We start from the raw sequence: 19418 nt of genomic DNA, 5'->3' as shown, positions 1-19418 counted from the left end.
GCTTTCTTGGCGAATGCCTCAAGTGTACTGTTACATATCTGTGAGCATGATGTCATTATCTCGATGTAATTGTCTCATGACCGTGGGGTGATGTTATGTCACATGATAGCGTGTTCCAAACGGTATTTAAATAAAGCCCGCCACTGTGGCGCAGTTCTCCTTTGTATTTTTGAGCAACGTTGTTGTTGCCAGTCGGATGTTTCGAGACACCACCGGTTTTGTTCGTTGCACGTTTATTTTTCCCTGACAGTCCAGTATCGGAGAGTGAAGGCATTACCACAGTTACCCGAGTTCATAGGATTGGGTAAAGTTAATGTTGTTCAGCGTTTTGGGAGTGATCGACCTTTTTAATCTTCGTTCGGGAATTGTGACGTGCATATTTGAGTGAAACCCCTGCAAGGTCGGGAAGATTTGTGCAGTGACCACCCTCCAGTCAAGATCCAGGCATGCTCACGTCCCCATCTACATCAACGGAGCTGTAGTGGAGCGTGTATCAAGCTTCAAATTCCTTGATGTTCATATTTCTGAGGATCTCACCTGGTCCCTGAACTCCTCCAACCTGATCAGAAGGCGCAACAGTGCCTTTATTTCATGCGGAGCATCAACAAAACTCATCTCCTGACTTCCCCAACCTTCGTCTTGCAAGGTTGTTGCTGCCGCACCACTCATCCATCTGCCCTATTTCACTCCTTTGTGCCTCCCTGTCACAACTGGATTTCTGCCAACAATAGTTCTGTCATAGTTGGCAAATTTATAGATGGTGTTTGAGCTGTGCCTAGCCCCACAATTGTGAGTGTAGAGGGAGTAGCCCTCATTCTTGAGCTAAGCCCGCATTCTTGAGTTGCGCCAGTGTTGATTGTCAGTGAGGAATTTTCAATCTGCACAGACTGTGGTCTCCCAGAGAGGAAGTCAAGGATGCAGCTGGAGAGGGAGATACAGAGGCCCAGGCTTTGGAGCTTGTTGATTTGTACCGAGGGTATGATTGTGTTGAATGCTGAGCTGTAGTCAATAAACAGCAGCCCGAGATAAGTATTACTATTGTCCAGGTGATCCAAGACCAAGTGGAGAGCCAGTGATATTGCAAACACTGTAGATTTATTTGGTAAATTGCAGCAGGTCCAGGTCGGTGCTAAGGCAGGAATTGATTTTAGCCATCATTAACCTTCAAAACACGTCAACACAGTAGATATAAGTGCCACTGGGCATTAGTTGTTGAGTCAAATCACCCTGCTCTTCTTGGGCACTGGTATTACCGTCACTCCTTTGAAGCAGGTGGGTACCTGCTCTCTGGTATTTTGACGCACCTTTACAATCTGAGACTGAGTCAGGAAAAGATACCGGTGCTGTGGAAGACTTCCCGCTTGGTTCCTTTACCCAATAAAGCAACTCCATCTGGACTTACCTACTGTACCTAATAAAGTGGCCACTGTTGTAACTTCATGATCTTCTGCTGCGAAAGCGCATCCACTCTAAGTTTTGACGTGTTGAGCATTCAGAGATGATCTTCTGCACACCATAGAAAAAACTACAGCACAGAACCTTTTTGGCTGTGCCGAACTATTTTCTGCCTAGTCCCACTGACCTGCACACGGACCATATCCCTCCATACACCTTCCATCCATGTATCTGTCCAATTTATTTTTAAATGTTAAAAAAAGAACCCGCATTTACCAGCTTGTCTGGCAGCTCATTCCGTACTCCCACCACTCTCTGTGTGAAGAAGCCCCCCCACCTCATGTTCCCTTTAAACTTTTCCCCCCTCACCCTTAACCCATGTCCTCTGGTTTTTTCCTCCCCTTGCCTCAGTGGAAAAAGCCTGCTTGCATTCACTATCTATACCCATCATAATTTTATATACCTCTATCAAATCTCCCCTCATTCTTCTACGTTCCAGGGAATAAAGTCCTAACCTATTCAACCTTTCTCTGTAACTGAGTTTCTCAAGTCCTGGCAACATCCTTAGTGCAGAAAGAGTAAGTAAATTTAAGGAGGACAACAAAATTCAAGGGGCATATAGCCCGGTGAGAGTTCGGGGAGCTGGGTTATGCACAATAGGTAGCGATTTAAACAGAGAGAGGAGAAATGGGTTAAAAATTCTATATCTGAATACGTGAAGTGTCAGAAATAAGGCGGATGAGCTTGAAGCTCAGGTGCGAATGGGTAACTATGGTGTTGTTGGGATAACGGAGATATGGCTGCAGGGGGATCAGACCTGGGAATTGAATGTACAAGGGTATACATGCTATCGAAGGGACAGAAAGGTGGGCAGAGGGGCTGGGGTGGCCCTGTTGGTGAGGAATGAGATTCAGTCCCTTGCAAGGGGGGGGGGACATAGAATCAGGAGAAGTATAGTCAGTGTGAATAGAACTGAGGAACAGTAAGGGCAAAAAGACCCTAATAGGTGTTATCTACAGGCCCCCAAACAATAGCATGGATATTGGGTGCAAGTTGAATAGGGAGTTAACAATGGCATGTGGCAAAGGAAATGTCGCAGTCGTTATGGGGGATTTCAACATGCAGGTGAACTGGGAAAATCAGGTTGGAACTGGAGCCCAGGATAGGGAGTTTGTAGAGTGCCTACGGGATGCATTTTTGGAGCAGCTTGTACGAGAGCCGACCAGGGATAAGGCTATTCTGGATTTAGTGTTGTGCAATGAACAGGATTTGATAAGTGATCTTGAAGTAAAGGAGCCATTAGGTGGTATTGACCATAATATGATAAGTTTTTATCTGCAAATTGAGAGGGATAAGGGCAGATCAGAAGTGTCAGTATTGCAGTTGAACAAAGGAGACTATGGAACCATGAGGGAGGAGCCGGCCAAAGTTGACTGGTCCGATATCCTAGCAGAAAAGACAGTGGAACAACAGTGGCAGGTATCCTTGGGAATAATGCACAAGGTGCAAAATCAGTTCATCCCCCAGAGAAGGAAGGATTCAAAGGGGGGAAAGTGGCCACAGTGGTTGACAAAGGAAGTCAGAGATAGCATAGCATTAAAAAAGTATAACAGAGCTAAGGTGAGTGGGAAGACAGATGATTGGGAAATTTTTAAGGAGCAACAGAACTTAACTAAAAAGGCTATACGGGGAGAAAAAATGAGGTATGAACGCAAGCTAGCTAGGAATATAAAGGGGGGTAGCAAAAGTTTTTTTTAGGTATGTGAAGAGAAGGAAGATAGTTAAGAACAATGTTGGGCCCTTGAAGAATGAATTGAGAGAAATTGTTATGGGAAACAGAGAAATGGCAGACGAATTTAATAAGTACTTTGGATCTGTCTTCACTAGGGAAGACACAAGCAATCTCCCAGATGTATGGATGGGCCAAGGACATAGGGTAACAGAGGAACTGAAACAGATTGACATTAGGAAGGAAACGGTGATGAGTAGACTGATGGGACTGAAGGCTAACAAATCCCCAGCTCCAGATGGTCTGCATCCTAGGATACTAAAGGAGGTGGCTCTGGAAATTGCAGAAGCATTGGTGATCATTTTCCAATGTTCCTTAGATTCAGGATCAGTTCCTGAGGATTGGCGAATGGCTAATGTTATCCCACTTTTTAAGAAAGGAGGGAGGGAGAAAACAGAGAACTATCGCCCTGTTAGCCTAACGTCAGTAGTGGGGAAGATGCTAGAGTCCATTATTAAAGATGAAATAGCGGCATATCTTGATAGCAGTGATAGGATTGGGATGAGCCAGCATGGATTTACCAAGGGCAAGTCATGCTTGACTAATCTATTGGAGTTTTTCGAGGATGTAACCAGGAAGATAGATGCTGGAGATCCAGTGGATGTGGTGTACCTTGACTTTCAGAAGGCATTTGATAAGGTACCACATAGGAGATTGGTGGGTAAAATCAGAGCTCATGGCATTGGGGGGAGGATATTGACGTGGATAGAAAACTGGTTGGTAGATAGAAAGCAAAGGGTAGTAGTGAATGGGTGTTTCTCGGAATGGCAGGTGGTGACTAGTGGGGTGCCACAGGGCTCGGTATTGGGACCACAGCTGTTTACGATTTACGTCAATGATTTAGAGGAAGGCATTGTGAATAACATCAGCAAGTTTGCTGATGATACTAAGCTGGGTGGCAGTGTGACATGTGATGAGGATGTTAGGAGAATTCAAGGTGACTTGGATAGGCTGGGTGAGTGGGCAGAAACTTGGCAGATGGCGTTTAATGTGAATAAGTGTGAGGGTATTCACTTTGGGAGCAAGAACAGGAAGGCAGATTATTATCTGAACGGTGTGGAGTTAGGTAAGGGAGAAATACAAAGAGATCTAGGAGTACTTGTTCATCAGTCTCTGAAGGTGAATGAGCAAGTGCAGCAGGCAGTGAAGAAGGTTAATGGAATGTTGGCCTTTATTACAAAGGGAATTGAATACAAAAGCAAGGAATCCTTTTGCATTTGTACAGGGCCCTGGTGAGACCACACCTGGAGTATTGTATGCAGTTCTGGTCTCCAGGGTTAAGGAAGGACATCCTGGCTGTGGAGGAGGTGCAGCGTAGGTTCACTAGGTTAATTCCTGGGATGTCCGGACTGTCTTACGTAGAGAGGTTAGAGAGACTGGGCTTGTACACGCTGGAATTAAGGAGATTGAGTGGGGATCTGATTGAGACATATAAGATTATTAAGGGATTGGACAAGATAGAGGCAGGAAATATGTTCCAGATGCTGGGAGAGTCCAGTACCAGAGGGCATGGTTTAAGAATAAGGGGTAGGTCATTTAGGACAGAGTTGAGGAGGAACTTCTTCTCCCAGAGAGTTGTGGAGGTGTGGAATGCGCTGCCTCAGAAGGCAGTGGAGCCCAATTCTCTAGATGCTTTCAAGAAGGAGCTAGATAGGTATCTTATGGATAGGGGAATCACGGGTTATGGGGACAAGGCAGGGACCAGGTATTGATAGTAGCTGATCAGCCATGATCTCAGAATGGTGGTGCAGGCTCGAAGGGCCGAATGGTCTACTTCTGCACCTATTGTCTATTGTCTAAACCTTCTCTGCACTCTTTCAACCTTCTTAATATCTTTCCTGTAATTTGGTGACCAAAACTGAACACAATACTCCAGATTCAGCCTCACCAATGCCTTATACAACCTCATCATAACATTCCAGCTCTCATACTCAATACTTTGATTAATAAAAGCCAATGTACCAAAAGCTCTCTTTACAACCCTATCTACCTGTGACGCCACTTTTAGGGAATTTTGTATCTGTATTCCCAGATCCCTCTGTTCTACTGCATTCCTCAGTGCCTTGCCATTTACCCTGTACGTTCTACCTTGGTTTGTCCTTCCAAAGTGCAATACCTTACATTTGTTTGTATTAAACTCCATTGCCATTTTTCAGCCCATTTTTCCAGCTGGTCCAAGTCCCTCTACAAGCTTTGAAAACCTTCCTCATTGTCCACTACACCTCCAATCTTTGTATCATCAGCAAATTTGCTGATCCAATTTACCACATTATCATCCGGATCATTGATATAGATGACAAATGTGACAAAAGACCAAGTTATCAGAAGATTGATGCTAATGAGGGAGATAAGTGAGACAATGGAACAGCATTCGGAAATGTTAGTGACAGACGAGAGAGATTAATGAAAAGATACACAGTTCCGAGTATTGTCAGATGGGTTGCTTTGAACCTGAACTGTTTGAAGTTTGATGGACAGGCGATACCCCAGCAGGGGGATAAAAGGAACAGGTTTGCTAAGGCAAGACAGACACCACGAGATCACGAGGTAACGAGACCCTGGAAGTGCGCTGTGCCCCCACAAGTTGGTGGGAGTTTTGGAGGTCTGATCGCGGGACCGACCATAGACGCACTGGGTGAAAGGGTACGATCGGCGGGAACCTGGTGTGTGTGTCCGCCCTTGCCTGGGTGCCGGGTTCACCGCGGAAGAACGATCGTATCCGGAACAGAGGGGTCACAGTCGGTGACCTCAGAAGACATTAAAAAGGGCTCGCCCGAAAGCTAACTGCAGAGGAACATCAAGGTCTGTCTGAATTCGATTTGCATATCATCATTCACGCTCTCTCTCTCTCTCTCTCTCTCCCCAACAGCACAACAGCAATTACTGCGAACTGTACTAAGCTGAACTGAACTCTGCGTCACTTGAGACTGATCATTTTACCCCTAGACTGTGATAGAGCTTGACTGATTCCTATTATCCTAGTTCTGTGTACATGTGTGTTTTATCATTGCTAACCCGTTGCATTTATATCCTTACGATTAGAGTACTGTGTTACTTATTTCTTCAATAAAACTTTCTTAGTTCCAGTAATCCAGACTCCAACTAAGTGGTCCATTTCTGCTGGTTTGGCAACCCAGTTACGGGGTACGTAACATAAGTGGGGTTCTCGTCCGCGATTTTGAACGCTAAATTTGGGACGGGGTAAATTGATTGGGTTAAAATTCCTGAAAGAAAGAAAGGGCAAACAGCAGAAATAGAGATTGAGGAATTTCTAAAGGCACCAACCTTGGTGGCATTAGAGGATGCCAGGAAATCAGAATTGGCAGCTGTGGCCCAACGGTTGAATCTTTTTAAGGGGAAGTCGACAATGAGGAGAGCGGAGATGCACAGAGCTATCATAGAGCATTATGTATCTAAAGGTGTGTTTCCCCAAGGGGAGCTGGAGGTGGTATCTATGGGAAAACATGGTGCAGAAGCGGTACAGCTGCAGATTGAAAAATTGAGACTCGAGCACAAGTTCCGGGTAAAACAGAAGAGAGAGAAGAGCGAGAAGAGAGGAACAAGCAGTTAGAACGAGAAGCGAGAGAGAAACAGAGGGAAAGGGAATTTGAGCTGGAGAAGTTGAAGATGATGGCAGCGCAGGGGCCCATGCCGAACCAAGGTGGAGGGTTCAGGGCGACCCAGGAGGTTAGGCTGGGTCCCCCATTTGAGGAGACCGATGTTGATCGGTACTTTCTCCATTTTGAAAAAGTTGCTGCAAGTCAGGACTGGCCGAGGGATAAGTGGGCTGTTTTGCTTCAGAGTGTACTTAAAGGAAAAGCCCAACAAGCTTACTTGGCCTTGTCCGCAGAAGATGCCCAGAGGTATGATGTGGTGAAAGAGGCCATACACAGGATTTATGAGTTGGTCCCGGAGGTATACTGGCAGAGGTTCCGGAATGCGAGGAAGCAATGGGGCCGCACGTATATAGAGTTTGTCCCTGAGATGCAGACATATTGTGAGCGTTGGTGCGCCTCGAAAGGGGTCAATGGGGATTCTGACAGACTGCTACAGCTAATCCTGATTGAGCAGTTTAAAGGTTGTGTCCCTGAAGGTATGAGACCCTACCTAGACGAGAAAGAGGCAGGCGCCTTAGCCGCAACTGCTAAGTTAGCGGATGAGTACGCGTTGACACATAAAACGAAGCTTACCCCGAGTAAAGGCTACCAGAAGGGTAGTCAGGACGGCGGAGAGAGTCTGCCAGAAAAGTCAGAAAGTAAGCCGGGGACTAGTGAGAAGGATAAGGTAGACAGGAAGCAGTTTGGTAGGAAGTCTCCTGGGGTCGTATGCTATAATTGTGGGAAAGCCGGTCACTTTGCGTCCAGGTGCTTCGCCCCAAAGAAGGAGACGGGGAAAGGAAAAACGACTCCGACTGGCTGTATTGAACCGGCAAACAAACCACTAGGGGAGAAGAGGGCTGATAAAGTTCAGGAAGGGTGTGAGAAGTTTATTTCGGCAAGATTGGTGTCGGTGAAGGAGGGGTCAAATCCAGTTCCAGTGCGGATCTGGAGAGACACAGGAGCTTGTCAGTCACTGATCTTAAGGAGTGTTTTAGAGACTGGGGAGGTCAGTGTGATAAAAGGCATTGGGAAAGGGACTGAAGCAGTACCTTTGCACCAGATACACCTAAAAAGCGACTTGGTCTCCGGACTGGTCACGATCGGGGTGAGGCCCGAACTACCGATGGAAGACATGGAGGTCTTACTCGGTAATGATCTCGCTGGCGGAGAGGTGTACCCAGCAGCAAGATTGACTAGCCAGCCTGCCAGGATTGAGGCCCCGCCCATGGACTCACAGGTTTATCCCATTTGCGCAGTGACTCAGCACATGTCCAGAAAGCCTGGCGAAGCAAATGTAGCTTTAGCGGAGACGTTTTTACCAGCCTTGTACCAGGAGGGGTTAGAAAGTGAAAAGAAGGGGCATAGTGAAACGGACGTTGAGGTAGATTTATCATTAGCAAGGAAGGAATTTGTACAGGCACAGGAGCGAGACGAGGAGCTGATGGTTTTGGCGGAGACAGCTCTCTCTGAAGCAGAATTAAAAAGGGAGCCAGTGGGCTATTATGTAAAGGACGGAGTACTAATGAGGAAATGGAGACCACGTACCGTGCCCGCAGATGAGGAATGGGGGGTTGTACACCAGGTGGTGGTGCCAAAAATTTATAGGGGCCAGATTTTTAACCTGGCCCACAAGATACCCCTCGGTGGACATTTTGGGGTGAGGAAAACAGTCGGCAGAATCATGAAAGAGTTTTACTGGCCAAACATGAGGAAAGATATTGTTGAATATTGTAGGCGATGCCATTTATGCCAGGTGGTAGGAAAGCCAAATCAAGTCCTGCCAAAAGCGCCCCTTTGACCGATACCCGCTTTCGGGGAACCTTTTTCCCGAATATTGTGGATTTTGTCGGTCCCCTGCCCAGAACTGCAAGTGGGCGAGAGTGTGTGATGACTATGATGTGCGCCACCACCAGGTTTCCAGAGGTGGTGCCCCTGGCAAGCGTCAAGGCTCCCGCAGTGGTAAAGGCGCTTGTGAAATTTTTCACTACGGTGGGGCTGCCCAGGGAAATCCAGTCAGATCAGGGGAGTGTCTTCACATCTCACACATTCTGATGGATGTTAGATGAGATGGGAGCAAAGCAGATTTTGGCCTCCGCATACCACCCAGAGTCCCAAGGGGCGTTGGAACGATTCCACGCCACATTAAAGACAATGATTAAAATTTACTGTCAAGAGAACGCTAGGGGCTGGGATGATGCTTTGCCCCTCTCGTTATTTGCTGTGAGGGACACGGTTCAAGAGTCATTGGGGTTCAGCCCATTTGAGCTCGTCTTCGGTCATCGGCCCAGAGGACCCCTGACCTTACTGAAAGAGCAATGGTCCAGTTCAGCAGTCCAAGTTAATGTGATTGATTATGTTTTAAAATTTCGTGACAGGCTTGAAAGGATCTGTGACCTTGCCAAAGAAAATCTGCGACACTCCCAAACTAAAATGAAACAATGGTATGATAGGCATGCCCGCGAACAAGTGTTCCAAGTGGGCGATCGGGTCTTAGTTCTGTTCCCAGTGGTAACCAACCCCCTCCAGGCGAGATTCCATGGTCCGTACAAGGTAATTAAAAAGATAGACCCTTTGAATTATGTTATCAAAACACCGGACAGGCGTAAACCCACACAGTTAGTACACATTAACATGTTAAAATTTACCACGATCAGAAAGCAGATCTAGTTGGTGTTATCACGAAAATTAATGAGACTGGGGTGTCGAATGATAGGGGGAAAACCCATTTTGAAAAAATAAATATGGTCCCGACCTGATTGGAGAACTCTATTGTTCTGGCTAATTTGGCTGATAAGGTCTCTCACCTAACCCCCGAACGGAGCGGGCCATTGATAAAGCTAATTAACCGGCACGCCGATGTATGTCCCGAGGCGATGCAAAGGGACGGTGCATGATGTTGTTGTCACCTCAGACCAGCCTATTAAACAACACCCCCGTAGGATGAACTTGGAGAAGGGCAAGCTAGTGGAGAAAGAAATTGAGCACATGCTAGCCACAGATATTATTAGGCCATCCAAGTCGGAATGGGCGTCCCCGTGTGGTTGTCCCGAAAGTCGATGGGAGCATCCGATTCTGTACAGATTACAGAAAATCGATAAAGTGGGGAGAGCTAAGTACATCACAAAGATCAATTTGCTGAAAGGGTACTGGTGTGTTCCTTTAACCGACCGGGCTAGAGAAATCTCAGCATTTGTCACTCCATCCGGGTTATATGAGTATAATGTTTTACCTTTTGGCATGAAAACTGCCCCAGGGACCTTCCAGAGGATGATTAATTCAGGGATAAAGGGATTAAGGAACACAGAAGCGTATATTGATGATTTAGTAGTCTGGAGTGACACGTGGGAGGAGCACATTGTGGCAGTAGAGGAGCTGTTTAAACGGCTGTCCGAAGCCAACCTGACAGTAAACCTCGCAAAAAGTGAGTTCGGCCATGCAAAGGTCACTTATCTGGGATTTGTGGTAGGACAGGGGCAGCTGGCTCCGATGCAGGCTAAGGTGCGGGCTATCTCGGAAGTCCCCACCCCGACAGACAAGAGAGCCCTGAGAAGGTTCTTGGGGATGGTGGGGTACTATAGGAAGTTTTGCAAAAACTTTGCGGATATTACCCTCCCTCTTACTAAGCTCTTGCCAAAGAATGCGAAGTTTGTGTGGGACGACCTTTGTCTCAACAAGCCTTCGAGAGTCTGAAGGCGATTTTGTGTCACTATCCTGTGCTGAATGCGCCTGACTTTTCGAAACCCTTCTCCCTAGCAACAGATGCTAGCGACGAAGCAGCCGGGGCGGTGCTGTTGCAGACAGACAAGGAGGGGGATTGATCACCCAGTCGCTTATTTTTCTAAGAAATTTAATATCCATCAGAGAAATTTTTCCACTGTGGAGAAAGAGTTACTGGCCATCATACTAGCATTACAACATTTTGAGGTTTATATTTGCCTGGCACAGAAACCACTGGTCATTTACACTGATCACAACCCATTAGTGTTTTTGGCCACTATGAAAAATAAAAACAAAAGATTGCTAAATTGGAGCCTGGTGCTACAGGAATTTGATATAAAAATAAAACATATAAAAGGAACGGAAAATGTGATTGCTGACTGTCTGTCAAGGTGTTGACAACTTAAAGTTCTCTGTATTAGCCAAATAATTGATGACCATGTATATTTGTGTGTATCTAATAATGTATTCATGCCTATAATTTTTACCCCGGTAAAAATCCTTTGAAGGATAGGGGCGTGACAAAAGACCAAGTTATCAGAAGATTGATGCTAATGAGAGTGATAGGTGAGCCAATGGAGCAGCATTCGGAAATGTTAATGAGAGACGAGAGAGATTAACGAAGAGAGACACAGTTCCGAGTATTGTCAGATGGGTTGCTTTGAACCTGAACTGTTTGAAGTTTGATGGACAGGCGATACCCCAGCAGGGGGATAAAAGGAACAGGTTTGCTAAGGCAAGACAGACACCACGAGATCACGAGATAACGAGACCCTGGAAATGCGCTGTGCCCCAAGTTGGTGGGAGTTTTGGAGGTCTGGTCGCGGGTCTGACCATAGACGCACAGGGTGAAAAGGTACGATCAGCGGGAACCTGGTGTGTGTGTCCGCCCTTGCCTGGGTGCCGGGTTCACTGCGGAAGAACGATCGTATTCGGAACAGAGGGGTCACAGTCGGTGACCTCAGAAGACATTAAAAAGTCCAAAAGCTAACTGCGGAGGAACATCAAGGTCTGTCTGAATTCGATTTGCATATCATCATTCGCGCTCTCTCTCCAACGGCACAACAGCGATTACTGCGAACTGTACTAAGTTGAACTGAGCTCTGCGTCACTTGAGACTCATCATTTTACCCCTAGACTGCGATAGAGCTTGATTGATTCCTATTATTCTAGTTCTGTGTACATGTGTGTTTTATCATTGCTAACCCGTTGCAGTTATATCCTTACGATTAGAGTACTGTGTTACTTATTTCTTTAATAAAACTTTCTTAGTTCCAGTTATCCAGACTCCAACTAAGTGGTCCATTTCTTCTGGATTGGCAACCCAGTTACGGGGTACGTAACACAAACAACAATGGACCCAGCACTGATCCCTGTGGCACACCACTAGTCACAGGCCTCCACTCTGAGAAGCAATTCTCTACTACCACTCTTTGGCTTCTTCCATTGAGACAATGTCTAATCCAATTTACCACCTCTCCATGTATACCTAGCGACTGAATTTTCCTAACTAATCTCCCATGCGGGACCTTGTCAAAGGCCTTACTCAAGTTCATGTAGACAACATCTACTGCCTTCCCTTCATCCACTTTCCTGGTAACCTCCTCAAAAAACACCAATAGATTGGTCAAACATGACCTACCATGTACAAAGCCATGTTGACTCTCCCTAATAAGTCCCTGTCTATCCAAATGCTTGTAGATTCTGTCTCTTAGTACTCCCTCCAATAACTTACCCACTACCAACGTCAAATTTACTGGCCTATAATTTCCCGGACTAATTTTCGATCCTTTTTTAAACAACGGAACAACATGAGCCACTCTCCAATCTTCTGGCACCTCACCCGTAGACACCGACATTTTAAATACATCTGCCAGGGCCCCTGCAATTTCAACACTAGTCTCCTTCAAGGTCCGAGGGACCACCCTGTCAGGTCCTGGGGATTTATCCACTTTAATTTGCCTCAAGAGAGCAATCACCTCCTCCTTTTCAATTGGGGTGGGGATTCTCATTGAAACCTATGGAATTGGGGTGGGGATTCTCATTGAAATCTATGGAATATCGAAAGGCCAGGATAGAGTGGCCGTGGAGAGAGAGTTTCCAATAGCACCAGGGGTCACAACCTCAGAATAGGAGGCTTTAAGTCAGAGGTGAGGAGAAATTTCTTTTGCTGGAACATGTTGCAGCTGATGGAATGCATTGCCACAGTTGGATGTGGTGGCATAGTCATTGTGTATATTTAAAGCAGAGATTGATAGATTCTTCGTCAGAAAGGGCATCAAATGTTATGGGAGGAAACAGGAGAATGGGGTTGAGAAAATAACAGAGCTAATAATAGATGGTGGAACAGTCTCGATGGACTGAATGGCCTAATTCTGCTCATGTGCCTTATGCCTATGTAGCTGTCCAGACGTATTTTCAACATTGTTAATATATCTGCCTCAACCATTCCATCCTAAACTCTGGCAGCTGGTTCCAGATATGAACCACATTTTCTGTGGAAAAGCAGTCCCTCAGGTTCCTATTACATCTCTCCCCTCTTACGTAAACCTTTGTCCTCTAGTTCTTGAATTCCCTATACTGGAAAAAAGGGCTATCTGCCTTCACCCAATTTATGCCCCTTAGAGATGCCACACACACCTCCCATTGGGAAGAAGGTAGAAAAGTCCGGTAAACTCCACAAGATCCCACAGTCTGCAGCAAGAGCGGTGATCCCCGCGACAGAAATCAACTCACCGGCCGCCGAGCTGTCAGTTCCCGAACGAGCGACGAGGAGCAGGAGGAGCGCACAGGCGGCGCCATATCGACCCATGGTTGCGACTGTGCCAAAAGCAAAGAGCGGCTGGAGGTAAGATGCAGGAGGCAGGAGGAGGCGACGCCCCCGCCATTCTCCCCGCCCAACGTACCGCCCTAGTCCCAGCCCCGGCCTCGCTCCTCCGCTTCTGGCAACGCCGAAGAGAGTGAAGAAGCGGCCCGGCCGCTGGCGGAGTCACGTGCCGGAGAGAGGGCGGGGAGTGTCTCTGGCGGGAAGCCGCGGCAGCCAATCAGCGGCGGGCGGCCGGATGACGAGCGCATGCGCAGTCTCTGGCAGGTGCCGGCTCGCCGGGTCTCGGGATTGGCTTCACTGGAGAACTCATCTAGCGAGGTGTTGTGGGTGGAACTGAGAAATAAGAAAGGTATGACCACGATAATGGGACTATATTACAGACCACCCAACAGTCCGAGGGATGCAGAGGAACAAATCTGTAGAGAGATCACAGGCTATTGCAAGAAACATAATATAGATAGTTTTAACTTTGCACATATTGACTGGGACTCCCATACTGTAAAAGGATGAGATGGGATAGAGTTTATCAAATTTGTTCAGGAGAGTTTCTAACGAGAGAATGCACACAGGGCTGGATTAACCTACTAGCAAAAGTAGCATATGCTACGGGCCACACATTTTCGAGCGCCCCGCCCGCACTAAATACTTGCAAGCTGCAGTCTAATGAAATTGGCATCCGAGCTCACCGTATTCTCACGACTGTTAGAGTGAAGTATGCCCACAGATAAAGAATCTCAGAGTTGTATACGGTGACATGTGTGTACTCTGATAGTGAGCTTTACTTTGAAATCTGAACTTTGAAATACCCAATCCAAACCACATGAAACACTGGGGCAGAAAGGCTCTTCCAAATGAAGTTCAGTAGATGTTCCTCCTACTTTATTTAAATCTGTTGCATTTCACCCTTCCTGTTATGCATAATATTCATGCATGAGTCATCTCATAATCTTTTCTCTGCTTAGTGTTTTACCCAGGACGTCAGACCAGAGTCACACCGAATCACTTAGCCTGGCCAGAGGAAAATCCAGTATTTTCCACTTTTGAGTAACACACACAAAATGCCAGAAGAACTCAGGGGCTACAGTAATAAGAGTTGATGTTTTGGGCCAAGACCCTTATAGGGCTCCCATTTTTCCAGTTTTATAAACTTTTGGGGGATACCCTCCCAAATGTACGAAAGTATGTGATGCTACTTTTCTACAGTTAAATTTTGTACTCATGGGTTCTCAGAGAAGAATCCGGAACACTGGTGACACATTGGATTTACTATGTACGTATGCCCACAAGGAAATGAATCTCAGAGTTCTGTATGGTGACATATACGTACTTTAATAATACATCTACTTTGAACCTTGAACAAGGGACATATGAAAAGAAACCAGATTTTATTGAGTTAACTGCCACTCTCTGCTCAAAGAATTATTGTTACGTGGATAATCCGGACTAATTGGTTGTAAGGATATTTAAATGAGACCACTTCCTGGTTGAACAAAGGAACACTATCTTGAGAAATCCCCCAGGTCAGGTTCAGTGCATTTCAGTGTGCTGCAGAATGTAATTTAGTGTCTTGGGCACAGAGCTAACACAGGAGCTTCCATGTGAAACTTCCTCGAAGCTGAGTTAAGTTCCTCATCTGAGACCAAAGAATGCACAGAATTTAAATATACAAATTTATGGAGGATGGAATTGGAAATTTATGTAATATATAGTGTGGCTTGCCATCCTTCTTCCACTTCGAAATTGGTAAATTGGTTGATTATTGTTAAGTGTAGGTTTATTGTTTATTTAGTGATAAATATTTAAGAGTAGGCCCTTCTCTTTTGAGCTGCACATTCCAGAAACCCCATTTTAATGCTAGCCTAATCACAGGACAATTTACAAAGACCAGTTAACCTACCAACCAGTACATCTGGGGGCTGTGGGAGGAAACCAGAGCACCCAGAGGAAACCCACATGGTCATGGGGAAAACGTACAAACTTCAAGGTCCACATGCTGTGCATTCAAGATGCTCTTTTGCACACTGCTGTTTTAATGTGTGGTTATTTGACTCACTGTTGTCTTCCTGTCAGTATGAACCAGCCTGGCCGTTCTCCTCTGACCTCTCTCATTAACAAATTGTTTTCACCCACAGGTCTGCCGCTCCACTTTTGTTCCTCCTACCAGTTTTTGTAAACTCTGGAGACCTGTATGTGAAAATCCCAGGCGATCAGCAGTTTCTGAGATACTCAAACCACCCCATCTGGCACCAACAGTCAAAGTCACTTAGATCACATTTCTTCCCCCATTCTGATGTTTGGTCTGAACAAAATCATATGCATTGAGTTGCTGTCAAATGATGGGTTGATTAGATATTTGCATTAAAGTACCTAATAAAGTGGCCCCGAGTGAATATCAAGCATTCACTGGAAACATGTGCAATATGTTGTGTGGCTTGTCCATGTTTCTACCACACTGAAATTGTCATGTGACCCAAAGCACAAAATCAGGTTTATTATCACTGACATGTGTCGTGAAAGCGATTGTTTTGCAACAGCAGAATATTGCAATGCATAAAAAATGCTATAGATTACAATATATAAATTACAATATATTAAAAATAAATAAGTAGAGAGAAAAGGGAGCAAAATAGTACTCATGAGGTAACGGACCATTTGGAAATGTGGTGGAGGGGGAGAAGAAGCTGTTCCTAAAACATTGAGCGTGTGCCTTCAGATCCGTGTACCTCCTCTCCGATGGTAGCAATGAGAAGAGGGTACATCCTGGGTGATGGGGGTCCTTAATGACGGATGCCCCCCTTTTCAGGCATTGCCTTTTGAAGATGGCCTCAAACATCTTGAAAGCAGTGGGGAATTTTGGTTTTTGCATGCCACACCGGCAAATCATTTATCACATCAGCACACTGAGATGGACAAGGGGAAAGCAATTATACAATGAAGAGTAGGGTCTTCCAGTAACAGGGAAGCACAGCGCAGGCAACAACCAGAGAGATTATGAGGTCCAGATTCCACCTCATCTGACTAGAGGGCCATTCAATGGTCTTATAACCAGGATGGAATCTGTCCTTGAGCCCGGTACTGCATGCATTCAGGCTTTTGCCCAATGGAGAGGGGAGAAGAGAGAATGTCTGGGGTGGCTGGGGTCCTTGGTTATGTTGGCTGTTTTGCTGAAGCAGCGAGCAGTGTATGGAGGAGAAGCCGCTTTCCGCGATGTGCTGAATTGTGTCCGCAGCTCTACAGTTTCATGCAGTCACGTGCAGAGCCGTTACCCCATCAAACCATGATGGCATTCTCTGGTGCCGCTGCATATGAGGGTAGAACGGTCACTCGAGTCGGGTATGACACTCTCCAAAGGGGTTATTCCCTTAATGGAGAACAGCTATGCGTGGCATTGTTCGACGTGAAGATGCTGATGCGCAGTCATTGACAGATTCAGGACAGGGTCTAGTGGCATGGAGTGCAAGGCGACTGGAGACCTGTCACTGCTACAGCCGTCCGGCTCTCACTGTCATTGTGATGTGTCATTATCTTCCGCCAGCCCTACAACTGAGGTCTTAGTTGCATCGCTCTTTGTCTGGAACTTCTCCGTTAACCTTACCACCGTGCGTGACCCTACCAGGGCCTATGCTCCAGGCGGCATCACTCTCAGGAACTCACGAGCCTCCCCACCATGATAAGGTGACGACCCTCTGAGAGGGTCAAAAGGGACATGCTAGATTTCTTTAGCCTCCTGAGGAAATAGAGGCATTAGCGAGTGCTCTTGGCCTTGGTGTTTAGGTGGTTGGACAAGGATAGAACATTAGTGATGTTCACACCTAGGAACAAGAAGCTCTTAACCCTCTGAGCCTCAGTACCAAAGATGGAAACAAGAACATGTGCCTCTTTCCTAATGTTACTGACAAAGCCTTTTGTTCTGCTGACAGTCAGGGAGAGGCTGTCGTCACGACTCCATGCCACTAGGCTCTCTTGTATCTTCCTCTCCTTCCCCTCACTGCTTTTTGAGGTTCTGCCCACTACAATGGTGTCTTCCTCAAACTTGTAGATGGAGTTAGCACAGACTGTGGCCGCACAGTTGTGAGTGTACAAGAAACAGAGAAGGAGGCTGAGGCCACAGCCTAGTGAGATTCCAGAGAAGGTAGTCATGTCATCCCTGGTTTCTTACGCCACCCAGTCCATTGTCGGCAGCTCTTAAGAATTATCACCTGTAATACCTGCACCTCTCTGCTCCTCTCAGTAGCTTAGTTACCTCTTCCTTCAAACATCTGTTGACCTTTGCATCTTTTGCCATTCGCATCTCAACATCACATTTCAAAGGTGCATTGAATGTCAGAGGAATGTATACAATATATACCCTGAAACTCCCTTTCTTCGCAAACGTCCATGAAAACAGAGGAGTACCCCAAAGAATAAATGACGGTTAAATATTAGAACCCCAAAGCCCACCCCCAGCTCACCCCTCCCACACATAAGCAGCAGCAAGGCAACAACCCCCCTCTCCCCCACCAGTAAAAAAGCATCAGCACCCCCCATGAAGAACTCAAGCGTGCAGCAAAGCATCAATAAAGACAGAGACTTGCAGTACCCCAAAGACTACTCGTTCACCTGGTATTCAACATACCACGGGCTCTTTCTCTCTCTCTCTCTCTCTCCCTAATAAGGGAAAAAAAGATGTCCCCATTTCACAGTGAGAGGGGAGGTATAATAAACAACAGTCTTAAAATTCTGCTGCGTTGCTTTTTCTGAGCTCTGTGTCCTTTCATCTCCCACAACACACCAGGTACCGGCACCGACCTCGAGTCCGCCTGCCTCCAGAGCCACCGGAATCCGGCACACCAAAGGTGCGCGAGTCTTCCAGGCCGCGTCCATGGCATATCAAAAAGCAGCCAGTCCTGAGACCCCAAGAGCGGGTCCCAATCCCGCAAAGAACCGAAGTTAGCGTGTCACTCCAGGTCAGGATCTTCAAAAGAACCCCGAAAAGGGAAAAAAGAAAGAAATAGAGCTGTTTCCGAAGATGCAAGCAAAGGAATCGCCATTAGGTGCCACCGGCTTCCTGAGCGTTTGATGACACATTTAATTGACACGGAATCTCTTCAAAGATGCTACATAAATGTAAGACACACAAACTGCCGGAGGAACCCATCAGGTCAGGCAATGTCTAGAGAGGGAAATGGACAATCAATGTCTCACACCGAGAACCTTCATCAGGACTGGAAAGGAAGGTGGGGGGGGGGTGGGGAGAAGCCAGAATAAGAAGGTGGGAGGAGGGGAAGGTGTACATGCTTGCAGGTGATAGGTGAGACCAGAAGAGGGGGAAGGTGGGTGGGATGGGTTGAGGTTTTGGGATAAGAAGCTGGAAGGTGATTGGTGGAAGAGGTTAAGGCTGAAGAAGAAGGAATCTGATAGGAATGGAAAATGGAGCAAACTCACACCTTCCCCTTCATCTGGCATATCCCCATCCACTACCCACCTGTCTACCATCCAAACACCTGCTATCCCCTCTTACCTGGTAGCCCCCCTCCACACACACATCACACACACACACAAACACAGTCCCTCTCATCTGGTATACTCCCTCCCCCTATCACCCACCTTATTGCTCAACTGGTATCCCATCCACCCATCTTCCCCCTCACCTGCTTTCCCCTCATTCCACCTTCCCCTCGCCTGGTATTACACCCGCCCACCTCCCTTCTCACCTGGAATCCCACCCTCAGCTGGTGTCCCACCCACACACCTACCTCCTGCTCACCTGGTATCCCACCCACACACCTACCTCCTGCTCACCTGGTATCCCACCCACACACCTACCTCCCCCTCACTTGGTATCCCACCCACCAACCTACCTCCCCCTCCCCTGGTATCCCACCCATACATCTACCTCCCCCTCACCTGGTGTCCCATCTACCTCCCCCCTCACCTGGTGTACCACCCACAAACATACCTCCTCCACACCTGGTGTCCCACCTACCTCCCCCTCACCTGGTGTCCCACCCACCAACCTACCTCCCCCTCACCTGGTGCCCCACCCACACACCTACCTCCCCCTCACCTGGTATCTCACCCACACACCTACCTCCCCCCTCACCTGGTGTCC

The 19418-nt window shown here is 46.8% G+C and overlaps 1 protein-coding gene across 1 annotated transcript in view; it reads right to left on the bottom strand.

Moving 5' to 3' along the window:
- The window catches only part of LOC140190160 (scavenger receptor cysteine-rich type 1 protein M130-like), a 47206-nt gene extending 33894 nt beyond the window's left edge, over positions 1–13312 (bottom strand). The window contains exon 1 of the mRNA XM_072246671.1: positions 13237–13312. Within this exon, the coding sequence (XP_072102772.1) occupies positions 13237–13312 (76 nt within the window). The remainder of the gene's footprint in view (positions 1–13236) is intronic.
- Positions 13313–19418: the final 6106 nt, after the last annotated feature.

This window comes from Mobula birostris, chromosome 29 (genome assembly GCF_030028105.1).
Source record: "Mobula birostris isolate sMobBir1 chromosome 29, sMobBir1.hap1, whole genome shotgun sequence".
In the NCBI taxonomy this organism is placed as follows: Eukaryota; Metazoa; Chordata; class Chondrichthyes; order Myliobatiformes; family Myliobatidae; genus Mobula; species Mobula birostris.
This window is presented reverse-complemented; position numbering and strand designations above follow the sequence as displayed.